General features: G+C 44.0%; 1 protein-coding gene and 1 long non-coding RNA gene across 3 annotated transcripts in view; one reads left to right on the forward strand and one right to left on the reverse strand.

Annotated features, from left to right (window-relative positions):
* LOC129707262 (transcription factor MafB-like) overlaps positions 1-8,067 on the reverse strand; it is a 392,235-nt gene extending 384,168 nt beyond the window's left edge. For both annotated transcript variants that reach the window (XM_055652173.1, XM_055652174.1), the window contains exon 1: positions 6,478-8,067. In XM_055652173.1, the coding sequence (XP_055508148.1) occupies positions 6,478-7,397 (920 nt within the window). In that variant the 5' untranslated portion in view covers positions 7,398-8,067. The remainder of the gene's footprint in view (positions 1-6,477) is intronic.
* A 649-nt stretch (positions 8,068-8,716) lies between these two features.
* LOC129707263 (uncharacterized) lies at positions 8,717-11,027 on the forward strand. The gene is made up of 2 exons (XR_008725164.1): positions 8,717-9,429; positions 10,483-11,027. It is a non-coding gene; the product is annotated as an uncharacterized LOC129707263 (long non-coding RNA).
* Positions 11,028-19,171: the final 8,144 nt, after the last annotated feature.

The following is a 19,171-nucleotide window of genomic DNA, read 5'->3' on the forward strand; positions in this document are numbered from 1 at the left end:
AATTGGCAAAGCAAGCACAGACCAAGACAAATCAGGGCTGGCGACAGATGACCTTGGGTAGCGTGGTTCCCCTGGTTGACCGGATTGTTGACTAGGGATGATGTGATCCCGAGGGAATCAAATGTAAACGTTGGCCTTGCCAGCAATATCCACATCGCAAGAATATATATTTTTTAAGCAACTGCAGAGTTTGGTTCATTATTGGTCATGTTATCTAATACTGGAGATTCATCGCAACTGGTTTGACTATCTTTGTGACATGCTAACCATTAAAGACCAGTGGCAATGGCTGATTTATTATGCAATCAAATTAATAGATTTGTTTCCCCTCGTGCTTTTCCTGCGGCAAATGTGAAAAAGCAAATTGTTCGCGCATTAAAGAAAATGTCATCCGGGGTGTTACCACATGACTAGCTTTCTGATAAAGGCTAAGTGTAAGTCTGGCACAATAGATCAGTTTACATGAATGTAGCATTGCGTAGCGGTATAGCAAGCAAACAAACGCCTCCTTTCTGGATGAAGGATTGAGTTTGAGGTTATTTGAACTTCATGAAGCATATTAAACATGCACAGTTTATTTATTTCCTCTGGCTTCACAATTTGCGTCCCTTCTATCCTAATCTTTATCTCACACTTCTTGCCCTTTCATCTCTGGCTTTTGTCAAACCATCTTCCAATCAAACCCCACCCTCTTCTCTCACCTGTATCCACCTATCGCTTGCCAGGCTTTGTCCTGACCTCACCTCTGTTCCAGTTTTCTTCCCCCTCCCCCCTCCCCCCACCACAGCCCAAAGAAGGGTCCTGACCCGAAACGTCACCTATTCATGTTCCGCAGAGATGGGCCATTGCCGACTCTTTGGCCACCGGTGCCGGCACTGATTTGTTCCGCACCTTTCCCTCTCCTCTGACTCTCAATCTGAAGAAGGATCTCGACCCGAAACGTTACCTATTCCTTTTCTCCAGAGATGCTGCCTGACCCACTGAGCTACTCCAGCACTTTGTGTTTTTTTGTTTTGCAAACTAGCATCTTCAGCTCTTCTTTACAGAAAAAAAACTCCAATGATTAGAATGACATTGACAGGTATTTTGCTGCGATGTAGCAATTATTGGAATGTGAAGTTTTCCTTCATCCATAGGGCAAGCGATTTGATGTGGTGCAAAATTCTGAGAATTTCAACACTTACAACACGAATGTGCATGGCAATTACTGCAAGCTCTACACATTAACTCCCAAAGGCAGCAAGATTGCCAGTTTGCACTGTAGATCAGAGCAATAGCACATCACTTACTGCGACAAGCAAATCACGTGACCCACTCATTATCACCAAAAAAAAAATCACATGCATTCACTCACACATGCACATCATTACGTATATTAACCAGCAGCAGTGACTAGCATAAATAACATGACGAACTAAAACAAATAAATCCCTTCCACTTTTAAAAATTCTACAGGCAATATGATACTAAGACCAACACTTGACGTGTCTTTTTCGTTAATACATTTACTCCACAAACTATTCCTTTTTTTCAGTATTTATCCAATTAAGAGTTACTGAGTCTGCTTTGCAGACACTGCATTCTCGATGATAGGAATGATTGATGTTCCTGCTCTATCCCGTTTTCGACTGCCCATACAAAAAACAAAAGTTCCAGCAAATGTTTGTGAGCATAGTGTCTCCGCTGTTCCAAAGAGGACGAGCAAAAGCGGAAGAGCGCGGAAGATATTGTTCTTTACCAGAACCGTCAAGAATGCAGGGGATGGGATTGAATCAATGTATGAAAGATCATTCTGTTTTAGTATAGGTAGGGTATCGATTTGTTGTGTTCGCTGTATGCGGCGAACTATCGCGCAGAACATTTTCTATTACGCAGTGGCCAAAGCTTTTTAAGTGAATCTCTCGATCGATTATCACCTCCCGTCGCGATAAAACGGAATTTCAAGTCTGCGGGTTTACAAAACATGGAGAGGATTATTTCCGCGGTGTTCCATTGGCATCACTCTTGGTGATGTTCTGATTCAAAAGCTGGGAAGGTGTTGCAGGTATGATGCCATACGGTAACGCAGATTGGACGAAGGCTATGCGGGAAGTTTACCCGTGCTCGCACTATGGGCAAAAAGGGGCAGATCGGCAATGATAAAATAAAAATCACAGTCTGCTAAACCTGCCCATCGCACATTTTGTGGGGTCTGCAATTATTTTTGCATTGTGAATAGCAATTGCTCCTTCAGTTTGTAAAAAATGTTATCTGACATATCTTTATATTGGTCACAATAACTGAATCAAGCTTTTAACTTGGGTTTTGCTTCCATTATAATCATCATTTTATCAAAAATCTTAATGCATTGTGAGCACTATATTACTGCTAGTTTCTTTTATTCAAAACTAAAATGAAAATATTGGAAAATATTATTCGCGTTCCATGATGCCCTGCAGGTATTGTCGTCAAATAGAAATAGTGGAATGGTGGAAAGCTTACATTATTCCCAAATAGGAAAGTAACGTCACATCTCCGAAAAACACAAGGATCATAAATTCACCAACATTAATGGTGGCCTCACTTTTAAATAATTGATTCCCTTAAACTGTTGTAATAGAAACAATTCTTTCAATATCATAGCATTTATGCATGGTTAATTTTATTAAAGGCAAATTATCAGTACATTGGTATAAATTGCCTTAACTACTGCAGTGTCAGCTATTCTCTTGTGGTAGCTTTTTTGATTTCAGTCTTGCTTTTCATTTGTTTCACTTCCTATTACAATACATTTTGGCCCAGAAAATGTTCGACTTTTTCCACATTTCTGCTGCGTTCAATATTTTATATGTATATAAAATCTTCTACTGATGATAAAAGAGACTCCGCCATCGACAGTGCAATCTATGGTTTGCACACTGTGTCAACCCTGAATGTTTTTCACCAGAGTAAACCCCTTTCTTTGCTGGTCAGGCCCAAACGTTATCTCTGCTGTATCTCCGATCAGTAATTTGACACCGTCAACTCCTGAAGAGATGTCCTGACCCTTCAGTGTCAACCATTAGTAACCAACCAGCCTGCTATAGCAAGTCAAGCCGACACTAGTGCTGCTGAAAACTCAACCTAAAACAGCTGGGAACATTTAGTTCTAAACTACTAGCTGGGAGAACTGGTGCACGCTGCTAAAAATCGCAGCATTTAATAAACCCACTGGTTAGAGATTCCAAAAGATGAAATCTCCCAAATTGTCAACTCTGCACTATAATGTTCACGATCGTTTCTTCATGCAGCCCCTGCGGTTTATGTACCACATATATTTTGTATATGTGTCTGGTATAATTAATCTGAATAAGATTGTTTCAATCACGACAGTCAATGGGTTCTGAAATTATTATAAGATAATGTTGTGATAGCTCTATTTAAATAGAGGTGAACGTGTGTATCTGTGCTTTTAATATGTTGGAGGGGGCCATTGAATTTTAGGGTACAACTTTACAAGCTTAAATGTTTGTGCAAAATTATTTTATGAGATGCGCACCTTCTTCTGAAAACTGTGTGCATTGCCCGTATCCATAAAAGCAAGATGTGTATTTAGGAAAATTCCAAAGACTGGGTTTAAATGATCACTTTCTGAAAGATCAGCTATTTGCCGCCTCTCAAATTTCTGCTGCAATCAATGCATCCTGTTGAAATCCTGCCTGCAACATGAATTTCATCCAATTTACAGCATTGCACAGTTGAGAGGACCACGGGTCTCTTTGGCGTAACCTTGAGACTGTACCAAATACTTGGAAGTTTACAGTTGCTGCAAACAGGGCCACACAAGGACAAGGCAAGAACACATTTAAAAGCAACACTACTGCGACTTTGTACATTATTCACCTATCTGGGTTTTTTTTTCGGTTCGGGATTTTCATTAAATGCAGTGTGCTTTCTTGGCAATCTACTAACTGGAGGGTAAGCTTTGCAACCTCGTCACTGTTCCCACCATTTGAAATGTCCATTTCAAAATTAAAATTAAAATTCATAGTAGCTACTGATATGACATTAACTCCTCCTCCAAAAACGAACTCCAACCTCCAAAAAACTTTCCAGCCACACAGTATTCAAACAGAATACACCATGCTAAACATACCACGACCTTTTCTTTCTATTTTCTTATTACTGTTGTTCAATTAGCCCCACTGTTTCATTCACTGCATGCATGAAAGGACATTAATATGCATTGGCAGTTCCCACAAACAATATTCCTCTCAGGCTTTTCCAAGCTCGCATCTAATAACTGGCTCACAGAGTGGTTTAAAATCGTCAAAATAATGTCCATCCAGTAACTGTGCTCACACATGCAGAGAACAAAAATAAAAATATCAAAATTTGAACTCTAAGCTTAAGTACTGGTTTTACAACAGTAAACATATCTAATATGTTACAGATTAAAGGCAATGATTTTCCAGTGACATTAAAAAAAAAACACAAATCTGTTATTACTGTGGTTTCAAATATAAATTCTTGGCATATTGTCAGAATGAATGCATGTTAAAGATGAGGCACCCAGAGTGATAATGGTAATAGATAACACAAATGGGTGTGTGACAGTAACAAAACGGATTTAAACTTATGTATTATGCAGCACACACTCCCAGTGCCTCTTGACTTTTCCCCCCACACCTGAATTTATTTTTCCAATACTCAGCAAATTAAAAACAAAGGATCAAGTGAAGGTGAGAATAAACGACATCAAAGAAGCATGTCATCAAAATAAATGCCATTTGAATGACTTTAATAAGCATACAATAGAAAAGAAACAGTCTTCACAGAACCAAAGAGAATAGACAGAATCCATTTCTTTTTTTTTGGGATAACACTACAATAATCCAAATTGGAACAGATAATTAAAAGACATTATCATTTCCATAAGCGATACCTTTATGATCCCTTCAGAATTTATGAGATAAATATTTTGTGTGTCTGGTATAATTAATCTGAATAAGATTGTTTCAATCACTACAGACAATGTTTTCTTTCTTTTTCGGAAAAAAAGGCTTTTTTTGTAAAAAAAAAAGTAAAGCTGCACAATGTTGTCACGCCTCCCCATTATTTAACATTTATTTGTCAAATTATGATTTATATTTAATTTTTTTCTAAGACATGAAATACACACAGACGCGCGCGGGTGGAAAGCTGTTTGCACCCGCTCGTGAAAGCGAGTTTACAGAGTTTGGAATTTGGTCAGATTGTCAGTACCCATTGCTTACTAGTCTTGTTCAAAGACAGACCAGGGTTCATACTGTCCAGTTATTTTTTTTTTCCCTCTCTAAACTAAAAGTGTGCATTTTAATCGCATCGCTTTTTGCATGAAAACCTGCATTGGACAACTTGGTGAAAGGAACATTTTTCCCACACTGTCAGCGATGAAAAAAAAGCTCCAATTTCAATTGAATCAACATTTTAAAAAAAAACTAAAACATTCTCACTGCGGTGACTGGATATTTTATTAACAAGCGTTGGATTTACAACATACAGAACTTGACCTTCATTACTTTCTCCAACCCCCTCCCCCACCCCCCCCTCCCCAGTTTGGAAAGCATTTTAAGAAATAAACCGCATTTATAAAACAAACACAGTTCTCTGCTGCGTGACAGTTTACATTTCAAAGAACGAAGAAATCAAACTATTATACCAAAGAGAGTGTCATAGTCTCAAATCTAAATTCTGAAGCAATCGCCGCCCATTTCAAGGGCGCCAAGTAAAATTAACACGTTAATGGCATTTTTTTAAACAAAAATGATTGTTGCTAATCATGGTTTATGTTCCACATCTGTCCGTTTCTTTTAAATTCTGCAACAACTAACACAAGAGAAAAAAAAAAGAAAAAAAAAAAAAAAAAAGTAACCAAAACAACAGGAGAAAAAAAAAATTCGAGGCGTTGAAATTACATAATGTTGGTTTCTGATGAAGCGGAAATTTGCCCTCCGTATCCCCCCCTCCCCCTCCCCATTCCCTTTCCACCCCTCACCCCGCGAAAAAAAAGGTTGTTTCTTCCTTTCTTTTAAAAAAAAACTGTGCTGAAATGGATCAGTGCATATGGACACAAGTTCTTGTTGCAAATATTTACAAGCTGTTAAAATCGTCAGCTGAAAACCGAGATCGGCATAAGCAGTAAAATAGTTCAACTATCCCGTAGTAACTTCTTTCAAATAAAACGCCATGCCGAATGGAAAGTAAACTGGTACAAAATAGAAATTATTACCGTACATGTCCAGCATGCAGGATTAATATTTTTTGTGTGTTTTAAATGCAAGTTTTCTGTAATTCTTTCTATACAACCACACAGGCAATATATGAATGGGGCTATGTTGCTGATAGTTCGCTTTCGCTCTCTCTCTCTCTCTCGCTCGCTCTCTTTCGCTCTCTCTCTCTCTCTCTCTCTAACAAATCTCAAGCAGGCATATGGATGGGGTGTTATAGATGGAGGATGGCAGGCGACTGCAGACTCACATGAAGAACTCTGGAGACGGCGGGTTGTCGCTGGTGGAGCCAGCTTCTCTGAAGCCAGTAGTGGCGAGTTTCTCACACTTGATTTTGTAGGCGTCTCGCTCTCTCATCAACCTGGAAACCTCTTGCTTGAGTTGTTCTACCTGCTGGATGAGCTGGGTCTTCTCGTTCTCCAGCAGGTGTTTCTGCTGCACACGCTTGTACCTGCACGACTGAGCGTAGCCCCTGTTCTTCAAGGTTCTCCTCTTTTGCTTCAGGCGGATCACGTCGTCCTTGGAGAAGCCTCGGAGGTGCCTGTTGAGTTCCCGCACCGACATGCTGACGAGCTGATCGTCGGAGAACCTGTCCTCGGCCAGGAGGCTCTGGTGATGAGGGGAACTTTGGATCTGCTGAGAAGTGGAGGAGATGGAGGAAGCCGGGGAGCTGTGCTGTTGGTGGTGGCTGTGATGCTGATGGTGCCCGTTGCTGTTGCCTAGCTCGTCCGGGTTGACCCCTTGGAATTGTTGGTGGTGGTGGTGGTGGTGGTGGTGGTGGTGGCCTCGGAAGTTGTCGAAGCCCTGCAGTTGCTGCTGGACGGCGTGCGCGTTGCCAATCAAGGCTTCCACCGCGTCCTCGGGGGTGAAGTTCAAAGCCTCCGGGTTGAGTTGTTGGTAGCTGTTCGCCATCCAGTACAGATCTTCCAGGTGAGTCTTCTGCTCGGTGGGGCTGAAGCTCGGGGAAGAAGGCACCGAGCTGCAAGGGGTGCTGATGGGGGTAGAGGACACAGACCCTGCCGGCTGTAAGCGGTTACAATGCCTCACGGTGCGATCGGTCCCTAGTGGCTCTTTCTTCACGTCGAATTTCATCAAGTCAAAATCATTGACATATTCCATGGCAAGTGGGCTGGTGGGCAACTCTGTATTAATGGCCAGCTCTGTAGTCATCGCTTTAAGTCTGTTCTGGAGGTTCCTGATACTTTAAAGTCTCTTGCCTTCCTTTCCCCCGTGTATGTTATCTCAGCGTGAGTCTTCAGAGTATCTCGCTCTCTCGCTCGCTCTCTCTCTCTCTCTCAGAGCGGGTTTCTTCCCCCCCACCGCCTTCTTTCCTCTGAGCCTCTCAGCAAGTAAAACTTCTTTGAATGACACAGTACATGGAGAGGAAAAGAGTCGGCTCTTGCCTCGGCGTTGCGTCCTTGTCACGGCGCTGCGATCCTTCTTAAACCAGCCGGGCTGGCATTAAGAAACAAGCCTCTTGTCTTGACAGCTTGCCACAGACGAGAAGAGAGGGGGCGAGAAAAAAATCGCTTCTTTCTCTTAAAAAACGAGGGGGGCATTAAAAAAAAATCAAGGGTTGAGGGAGGGGAGGAAAAGAGGGAGGACGTGCTCCAGCGGTGCAGAGTCTTATGAAAATAGTTTCAAGTCCTCCCCTCCCAAAGCAGACAAAGTGAAAAAGCAAAAAGCTTACGTTTGCAAAGCAGAGACACTGCCTGCCGCTGCTTCGCCCGCCTCTCTGCGAGAACAAAATTAATATAAATATTAACAAAAAAAAAATCACCCACAGCCAATCTGCCTTTGATCAGACAGCTTTTAGCACAGATTGCAAATCTCCTTCTTTACTGTATATACCCCCACGGCCTCCGTCAGCAGCCGGGAGGCAGGGCTCACGCTGCACCTCGCCAATCAGTTCCTCCGCACGCCGGGATTAGCATAATAGGGTAGAAACAAGGCAAGTAGACTTTGACAATTGGAGCCAATCAGCTGATAATCAGCTGGGCAGCTCGAAGCTGCCATCCTGCTCCCCCCCCCCTCCCTCCCTCCCCCTCTCTCCTCCCCTCCCCTCTCCACCCGCTCATGTACAACAGATCCCTTCTCTCTCTCTCTCTCTCTCTGTCTCTATCTCGCTCTGTCTCTCTCCCTATCCCCCCCGCCCCATCCCGCTCTGTCTCACACACACACACGCACGCGCTGTCACACACACTCTCACTCTCTCTCTCCAGACCCACACCCTCCCTCCCTTACGCGCACACACACATACACACCCTCCACCTCTCACCCACCCTTTCCCGTCCCCGTCCCCGTCCCCAGCTCAGTTTTAAAGCAATCCCCCATCCACAAGCAGTGCGAGCCCCAGACCCCAACCATTCACAGGGGCTCCGGGCTTCCCTTTCCCCTCCACACCCCCGGCAATGCAGAAGGATCCTCGCCCTCAGTTGTCGGTGCTAATTCTCACCCCCCTATCATCCCCCCCCCCCCCGGCAAAACCATCCCCGTTTATTCAATCCCTGCCTGCCTGCGCTCTCCGGACGGCAGTTCCCACTTTCTACCTGACTTGCCTTCTTTCCCGCTCCCCTGCCTCTTCCCAGTTGACTTTCTCTGTACTACCCGCTGTTTTGTTTTAATCTTTCTCGATCGCTTTTTTCTTCCCCGTCCTATCTTTATCCCGGCTTTTGGTCTATTTCCCAGCCTTACGTTCTCTCTCTCTCTCTCTCTCTCTTTCTCTCCCTCTCTCTCTCTCTCTCTCTCTCTTTCTCTCTCTCTCTCTCCACCCCCTCCCTCTCTCTCTGATCCCCGTCTTCCAGCCTCTCTTCTCTATTGCATCTTCACTTCACTCCAACATCAGCTTTCTCTCTTTATTTGTTCTCGAACCCTTCACTCTCGCTCCCAATGCCCCGGCACTGACACTAAAAGCAAACTCGCGGTCCCTCTTGTGATTCCCCCCCCTCTCTCTTGTGTTGCTTTTTTTGTTATTGTTGTTGCTGCTGTTTCTCTGCGACGGCCGTCCGTCGCTCTGTAAGAACGCTTGCATCTAGATTAGCCGCGAACAGTGGCAGAGTGGAGATTAGTGTCGATCACTTCGCTGTCTCCTACCCGCATGTCCCGCGGCCAAGTACAGTATTTGTTCTACAAGAGAGGGGGCAACCCGAGCGTTCAAAACTTGCTACAACCAAAGGTCGAATTCCGCGCTTTCAGCAAAAAGGTAAAACAGAAATGCAAAGACCTGTAATAATTGGAAAATATCCAAAAATATGATTATTATTAAACCCCTGTGATCTTTTCGTGTTGGGATGCAGTGACGTTAACAACTTAACACCATTCTAACCCGGGACATTATCATTTAGCTTTAGAAAAAAAAATCGTTGGTTTGCACCAAAAGGATCGATTTATTTTCGAGATGGAGGGCTGTTTATAATGTCACCAAAATATAGCCTGCAGTTTCTCCACGTTGTTGCATTACTTATTGCAAAATGAAATCAAAACAGGAGGTTCGCCGCTCTCTACTTGTTCAAATGCATCTGTACTTCGGCGCTACTTTAAATGGATCAGATTGCCCGGGCCGGGGTGTCTATTTACGCGTGCGTGCACGCACACACACACACACACACACACACACACATACACACATACACACACACACATACACACATACACACACACACACACAGAGGCAAAGCGCTACAAAGTGCGACCCCAAGTGTTCAGAACAGGAGTGGAAGCGGGAAGATTAGCTTTGGACGGGAGCAAAAGTGCGGGACACCAGGCGTTATTAGCAATCCCACAAATATTTCTGACGGGCAGCCAGTTTGAAAACAGTACTCTAAAAATGTAGTGTGTAGGAAGGAACTGCAGGTGCTGGTTTACACCGAAGACAGACACAAAATGCTGGAGTAACTCCGCGGGTCAGGCAGCATCTATTTCTAAACATGTAGAATGCCTAAGCCAAGTTCTAAATCACAGGCGTTTGTCTGGCTGGTGTGCGTCCATTACTGATACATCATTATTAATGTACATGTTTATAACATAGTTGCATCCTTCCTACAGTCGCCGATCAATCTCTCGGGAATTTCGGTCACAGTTATAAATGCATCCCCACGTTGCCCATATTCTTCAGCATTACGTGTCCGCGCATCATCATAGTTGCCTGTTTATTATCGCTGTAATATCTGACTGGAGCGTGTATCGTTCTCGATTATCTCTGAACTTTTTGTGCCGATGGAATAGCTATTTCTACCGACATCTGTTTTATTTGCAGAAACATGGATCCGCGGCTGCGAGATTTAGAGCACCATGGTCGGAATTATCTGCAAGAATCACCCACTTTTCTGCTTTCCCCCCCCCCCCCCCCCCCCCCCCCCCCCCCCTCCCATGTCATTTATCATTAGATATCATCGACTTTCAGATTTGACATCTGAAATCAAATGGCAGCTCGTTCCGCGTGGATGAGCTGTTTGTATCATCTATGGGGTATCATCGCTCCTAATATTTAAAACTCCTCAAGTTTAAATTAATGCAGAAAGTCGGGGCTACTAGCTATCATTTTAACCGGTAGGTCTAACTTGTTTGGTTTTATTGTGCATTATTAATGGCCCTGTTGTAACCTCGTTAACAAAACACATGTAGCATCCGTGTGAAGTGGTACTGACAAAGTTTCTACCTGTTTCCAGCCGTTCCCAAGGGCAGTTATTAAATAATCTCACTCACGACAGTCCCATTAGTTTAACGCTCCGTGTAAGTGTGCAACAATAACCGCGTTGTTAAAATAGTTAGCTCAATTAAAATGTTTTATTTTTTCAAAAATGTGTTGTTTAAAGTGTGTTGTGCACACATTGCAGTGATTCAACGGCGGATTTAACCGGGCAGGAGGTGTATGTTTCAAGAGCGGGAAATATTATGAAGTTATTTAAAAGATTATTGAAATCAATTTGTTGCTATTTTCCGATTGCATCCTATCTCTTCACAATCGATGCTTAGGTAGAATCTTCGCAGCGAAGTCAAACAAGTACACACATCAGATAGATTACATTACTTCCAATTGAAATAGTCCGCGCACCGTCGTTGTGAAATATACCATATAATTTTTGAAGTACTTTGTTGATGAACAATTTCAACAGATGAGGTGATAGACAAATTGCTTTTACCCGCCGATTTAACTTCATCCCTTTTAAGAAGCGAATATCTTTTTTATTCAAACCGGTGTGGTTTCAGATTTCAGGACTTTTTCCCCGCTCAGATAAACATGGACTAATATGCAAAAATGGCTCGGGATACTGACTGTGACAACAGATGCTACCGTAAAAAAAAAATCACTCCCGCTCACATCTCGCACGGTGCAAGAGACGCTTCAAACCGCTGATAAAAGAGTTCTAATATCGACTTTAAAAAACAATGATTTCTGATGCGAAAACAACAACAAAAAAAGAAACCCTTTGACACGAACTCCCGATATCACCCGGCTGACTTGGGGGGAACAAACCTACTGGCGACGGTGCAGCCTCGAACACAACCTATTATTAAATAGAAATACGAGTTTAATTAATCTCTGATGATGGATAGACTTTTATATTATATGGGGCGTGAACATACCTCGGGTTGTAGGGAAATCCATCAGTTTTTAATCTTATTGACCCCCCCCCCCCCCCCCCCCCCCCCCCCCCCCCCCCCCCCCCCCCAAAAAATGATGGTTAACAAGTAGATTTTAATATATTTTGACCTCCCCAATGTTTCACAGCGGACCCGACCTCCAGTTGCTGAATATTGTACTTGTTTACTGGAGAAGCGAAATGCAAGAACATTCAGATCGATACGTTGCTTGGATTTGGAGAGGGTGTCTCCTTCCCCTGGCACGACTTAAGAACATAAACACATATAGATAGGGATACATATTTTTCTTCTTATACTTGTTTATCATTCTAGCCGACAGGGGTGTTGATTCCGTTGATTCGTGTAGGACGTGAATTATAAAGTGCCCCCCCCCCCCCCCCCCCCCTCTCTCACACACTGTCTCTCTATCTCTGAGAATAAAACAAATAATAATATTTCAACCTTTACAAGTAACGAGGTTTCAGATAAACAGGGGATTAAACAGAAGCAAAGATAGATTGACAAGGCTATGATCATCTGCAGAATCTGAAGGAAAAGGAGTATGTAAATATCGATCTGCAGATTTAGGCCACGCCAAATTAGATAGCTGAGCGCAATGTAAAGGAAAGTCGTTTACATCTTCTAGTGTTGTTGTATCAGATTCTACCAGCCAACTGCAAACTGGTTAAATCTGACCCAGATGGAAATCATCCCTAGTTTAAATGGAGCAGCTTTCTAAAGTGAACCCCTTTCCTTCCCCAGGGCTCAGTTTCTCTCTCGGGACTTATCATGGCGCAGCCTAAGGTCTCTGGGACCGGACGCCAACCTTTTCCTTTCCCCTTCCCGAGCCGCATCTTCCAAACCCTTCCAGCACTTCTCTCACACGTGCACACATTTATAATTCACATGCGTGCGTGCACACACACACGCACACACACACACACACACGCACACACTAACACAGACACCAACATGTACCGACTCACTGTGGTTCGCAGCGGGCAGACAAGCTTAGCCCTATAGCTCATATATGGCAGAAAGCAGAAACCAAGGCACCTAACCTAACACCATTGGCACATTTGCTCGTAATTACACCCGAGACATGTACACATAATGACACAGACACCATTCTCACACTCAGTCAGTCCCGCACATTCAGAAACTCAGAAAGACCCTGCGCAAAAGCCAGAGGATCTCACCCCCCGCTTCTCACGCGTTACACTACAACACTAGTGAACAAGGGCACATCGCTCGTTACACAATTACCACACCACGAAACAAGGGCAAATCTCACGCATGACACTATTACGACACCAGTGAATAATGGCACATCACACTTCTCACGCGCTGCACTACAACACTAGTGAACAAGGGCTCACCACACACCGTTACACTACAACACTAGTGAACAAGGGCTCACCACACACCGTTACACTACAACACTAGTGAACAAGGGCTCACCACACACCGTTACACTATAACACTAGTGAACAAGGGCTCACCACACACCGTTACACTATAACACTAGTGAACAAGGGCTCACCACACACCGTTACACTATAACACTTGTGACTAAGGACTCATCACACGCCCCACGCTTTCATCATTAAAACACTGGTGAACAAGGTCACACCATACACCCCAGGCGTAACACTATTACACTAGTGAACACGTTACACTATAATACTAGTGAGCAAGGTTACATCACACGTCTTCCGCTTTACACCATTAACACATTGGTGAACGAGGACACATCACACACACTGTCACTTGGGCAGGGTGCCGAACATTTGGAGGGACCTTGCCCCGGCAGGGTGAAATCACGGCTCAAATCAACCTCGCTTCGGACTTTCTGCTTCAGCCAAATTGGATGGGGCGCTGGAGCTTTGAACACCGAGGTTTATTCAGCATGGGGACCACCCCACCTAAAGACCCGGGCACCAAGCTGAAACGTGGCTCTGATATCCACTTTGCACAGGGGGAGCTTATTTACATTTACAAGTATTAACCCTACACTCCGAGTCTTAATAACATTTCTTCCCTACATTATCTAGGTATTTTGTTGCAAACTCAAAGTGGAGATCTAATGTTTTTAATGTGTAATGTTGAAGATCAAACAAAAAAACCCCGTAAAATCTATTCTAAATACTACAGACACAATTAAATATAGACACACATTAAGAGCAAAGGCGATGTGGCGATTTGAGGAGGTTCCAGATACATTTTATTTCATGCCCTCGTTTGTTTTTCATTTTGAACGTACATGTGAATAGAACAAGTAAAGAATGGGTTTAAATGAAATATCCCCACTGTGATACAGTCCTCGGTATTTAGCTGAAGATACCGGGTAAGGGTTTATACGTGGAGACAGGAACGTGGGGAGTTCAGGTAACTGGGATAAGGGGATATAGCCAGAGGAAACAGATGAAAACGGGCCAGTGAGTGAGTCCGAGGGAATGCAGTTTACCGCGTGAAGCGAGTGCAGGGAGGATAAATCAGCCACTCTCTCTCTCTCTCTCGAAATTTATTGTGTGGTAAATGTTTTCCGGAAAGATGATATTTTTAATAATTCATCGCATTTTTATGCGGGCGCGTTGCCCCGCAGGGCAGCCTCTATCGACGCTTAACCCCTTGACAATCTCTACATGCATGCGATCTTGATATCTCTGACCAAGGGGCTGTTCCCGCCAAACGCTTCCGCAAAGGGGGTAATAGTTAATGCCATCAAGAGCGCAGCTCGTCTCTTTTACAGTCGGAGACCCCTCCCCCCCCCCCCCCCTTAAATCAAAATGGGCAAACGTTTTACCAACAATGGGAGTTTTTGAATCCGGCTTGTAATGGAACGATTGAGTTTCATTCCAAATGCTATTTGCTACTGTTTTACAAATAACTCTGAATGGTGTTGCGATATTGAGTGATGACTGTATCAGGCAGGCAGTTTTGAGACTTGAATGCCGCTGTGAATGGACTATGGGATCGAGTGGCTACATTCCCGATTGGGATTCCGCGGGGCTTATTTTTTTTAAATATAATGTCCCACCACATGCTTGATAATGTTAATACCCGCATCGAAAACAACATCTTTATCCCTGACAAACATCGATTTGCATACTGTTGAAACCTGCATTTTACAGGACCAGCTAAAGGGGGCCGCCTTGAGTCAGTGCAACGAAGAGGAGTTGATGCAATTTCATCGAAACGTGCGAGGGATTCGCATATATATAGTGTTGATTTTGGTGTCTGTCACATGAGCTAGATGTGAATTTCCTGGCTGCCTGCCTCCACTTACTTCCTAGGCTTTTAGGAGGTTCGGGTTGAAGAAGAGGACTCGATTGGGAAATGCACAGTTTAATTTGCTACTGATATGTTCAGGAGAAATTTGCAGCTCCGTGCGCTCCCTGCTAATTCTGACACACAATTACCGTTAATGTGCAACCAGGCAAGTGAAATATATGGACACGGGGAGCAGCAGATGCTGGAATCATGAACGTAACCCGAAGTGATGGAGTAGCTCAACGGGTCAGGTAGCATCTGTGGAGGAAATGGATAGTCCACTTTTCGGGCCGGGACCCTTCCTCAGGAGGGTCTGACAATTGATACCTTGAAATAAACTTCGAAAGAGAGTCACAGAAAGCTGGAGTAACTCAGCGGGACAGGCAGCATCTCTGGAGGAAAAGAATAGGCGACGTTTCGGGTCGAGACCCTTCTTCAGACCTATACATTTCGAAGGAGAGTCACAAAATGCTGGTGTAACTCAGCGGGACAGGCAGCATCCCTGGAGAGCAGGAATTGGTGACGTTTCGGGTCACCCATTCCTTCTCTCCAGAGATGCTGCCTGTCCCGCTGAGTGACTCCAGCTTTTTGTGTCTATCTTCGGTTTAAACCAGCATCTGTTGTTCCTTCTTACACATTTCGAAGGAGAGTCGAACTGGTAACCTACTCTTCGTCTCAGCAAAGAGCACAGAATGGATCAAAGTGGTGGAATCGCACCCCGAATACATTTCAGCAAAATTACAATTGTATCAGCGCATCCATCGCCTGTCCCGTCCCATCCCCATTCAAAACATGCAGCCATCTGAAAGCTTCTGTGCTAAAGAAATCTCAGGAAAATATATTTTATTTCACAACTGAACACAGGCTAACGAAATAGCATTTTCTCGAAATTGCTCTTTTCATAGCTTTCGGGAATCCTAAACAGCGAAAACGTCTTCCGTTCAGGAATGATATCGCGCAGAAGTATCTCCCAAATTTATTTCTGAACAAAGAGATTTCCCCCTCGACGTTACTCCGGCAGTTTGTTTGTCTATCTTCTGTGTAAACCAGCATCTGCAGTTCTCTGCGGGTTTGACACAGGGAGCCTGTGATCGAGTACTGCCAATGACTTCAGCCCAATTCATCCAGAATTTAACTCCGATCGAAAAATGGGGGCAACAGTTTTGGACAAGGCAATTTCATTAACGGACCGTTAATTGTAGGAGCAAATCGGCTTTGCTGTGTGTTAAAAATGTGACATATTCTATCAGCTGTTTGCAGTATTAACTCGCAATTTAAGGCATGGCATTAGAATTAGTGCAGAGCGAGTAAAGTTGTCAGAGAATCCTTAACTGCTAAGCAATGCATTGTGTATCAACATGTATTTTCTTGCAGCAGAAGTAAGAGACCATGCAAACCATTACAAATTAGGGACAGCTACACATTCGCGTTGATCACAAGCGCCCTTATAAAGGCTAGCTCTCCATCAGAATGTGAATCGCGCTTTAAAAGTTATCTTTAAATATCGTGACACTTTTGCGATCAGGAATCTGAGCCCACTTTTTCACACAGTCTGTTCCCGTAACAAGGGGCCACAAATGATCAACGCCCCTGCCTTTAAAATTGGCAACAAGTACTATCTTTCTTCCCGCACCTTTCTTTCTAAACGAGCGCCAATTTTGCCTTTCTCTCTGCCAGTTAAACGTCCCCACCCCGTCCTCGGGGCGGTGGGTACATGGAACAAGTGGAACAAGCTCCATGGGAGGTATTTAAGAAGGAACTGCAGATGCTGCGAAATGGAAGGTATACACAAATGCTGGAGAAACTCAGCGGGTGCAGCAGCATCTATGGAGCGAAGGAAATAGGCAACGTTTCGGGCCGAAACGTTGCCTATTTCCTTCGCTCCATAGATGCTGCTGCACCCGCTGAGTTTCTCCAGCATTTTTGTGTACCTTCCATGGGAGGTAGTTGGGGCAGGTACTGTGACAACACTTAAAATAATGTTGGACAGGAACATTGATAGGTCCAGGAAAGGTTCACAGGGATATGGGCCAAACGCTGCCAAAGTTGGGACCAGGGTAGATGGAGAATCTTAGGCAGATGGGCCGAAGGGCCTTTTCCCATGCTGTATGACTCTATGACTCCTCTCAATTCTTATCATTAAGCATTGAATGTCCCTTCGATCCCATCAGGTTAAGTCCATTCCCTATGTCTGTATGGGGTAACCTGTGGGTCTTGAGCCACAATGTCACCTAGCTGTGCTTTATCCAGGCAGGTCCCAGGCTTCTCCCTTTCCTTGGACGTGTGGATCGACCAGAGGCCATCGTCCCTCTCCTCGCCTGTCCACCTTTGTGCCTCTCACCGGCAACGGTAGGCTAGAAGCCGGTCCTTACCGTGACCCCGCGGCAGACCAGAACCCAGTCCCTCTCCTACCAGCCTTGTTCCTCAACCGTCACGTCTGCCAATGCCGCCAGCTCCATCCTCCCGGTCTCAGCTACAAAATGCTGGAGTAACTCAGCAGGATAGGCAGCATCTCTGGGGAGAAGGAATAGTGACATTTCAGGTCGAGAACCTTCTTCAGACTATCCACCCAGTCTCTAGACTTCTGGGAAGAGCACAGACATTGTTGGCCGAATGACATCTTCCAGTGCTGCTGCACTGTTCTATGCTCCATATTCCACGACCCAATTTTGTTTTAAAACCGCAGCTGTACGGAGTCAGATATTTTAATTTAAACATTTTTGTGCATGGATTTCGTGTTTATGTCGGCAACACATGTGAATCCTTGTTAGGTTTTATTGGCCTCTTATTGTTTTCTGTGGCGGTTTGCCATGTGTAAATTAGTTACTATGCTTCTTGTATCAGTCACCACTTTTGAAATGCACATATTCAGTCCCTTCATTTGAAATGCGTTTTCTTAACTTGGAAGTACATTTGTGTCCAACTGTAGTCTTGAACATTGCTGTAAATATACACACCTTTTCCATACTGTAAATGAGGGATAAAAAGAGAAACATAGACTTATAGAGAGGAAGCATTAAAATTATGTAATCCCTGATCAAAAGGAAGGGTTCAGAGGGTAGAGCTGTTCAGAGTCTGTTAAGGTATTGGATCCTTTATTGGAGGAACAGCACCTCATATTTCGCTTGGGCAGCTTGCAACCCAATGGTATCAATATTAATTTGTCTAACCATTGCTTTCCCTCTCTCTCTGTCCCTCCCCATTCTAGTTCTCTGACCAGTTTCACTGTCCCCCTAATTAAATGTTACTAATTGTATGCTTCATTGTCACCTTCTCCTCAGCTAACAATGAACCATTCTACATTATCCTTGATCAATGTCTCCTTTAATCTGTGTTTTCACACCTTACCCCTCCATATCTCTATGTCTCCCCTGAATCTCAATTTGAAGAAAGGTCTCGACCCGAAACATCACCCATTCCTTCTCTTCAGAGATGCTACCTGAGTTACTCCAGCACTTTGTGTCTATCTTTGTTTGTTTCCCTTAGTTTTGTTATGGCACAGTGGTGCATCGGTGGAGCTGATGCTTTACAGTGCCAGGGACCCTAGTTCGATCCTGATCTCTGGTGCTGTCTGTACGGAGTTTGTACGCTCTCCCTGTGACCACGTGGGTTTTATCCGGGTTCTCCGGCTTCCTCCCACATTCCAAAGACGTGCAGGTTTGGAGAAACATTGGCTTCTGTAAATTGTCCCTGGTGCATTGGATGGAACTAGAACATGTGTGATCGTTGGTTGTCGTGGGATCAGTGGGCATGTTCTAGTTCCATCCTATGCACTAGGGACAATTTACAGAAGCAGAAGTGGGCAGAAGGGCCTGTTTCCATGCTCTATCTCTAAACTAAGCTAAACTCTCTGATAAAATTCAACTGTGCTTTTCAGAAACAAAACTAAAGGGAAAAGTGACGGGTGGGAGAAGACAAATTTATAAGGTTATACATTCTGACAAAGAATGACTGGAGGTTCTTTCAGCCATTTGTAAGGCTTCCACCAGTTTCCTGGTATTTCTGTTTGCTGAACAGCACTGCTACCTGTTCAACATCAATCTGTTAAAAGAAGCAGGAAGGATCGCATTCAGGATCATGCTTGCAGT

Source organism: Leucoraja erinacea, chromosome 21, assembly GCF_028641065.1.
Source record: "Leucoraja erinacea ecotype New England chromosome 21, Leri_hhj_1, whole genome shotgun sequence".
NCBI lineage: Eukaryota > Metazoa > Chordata > Chondrichthyes > Rajiformes > Rajidae > Leucoraja > Leucoraja erinaceus.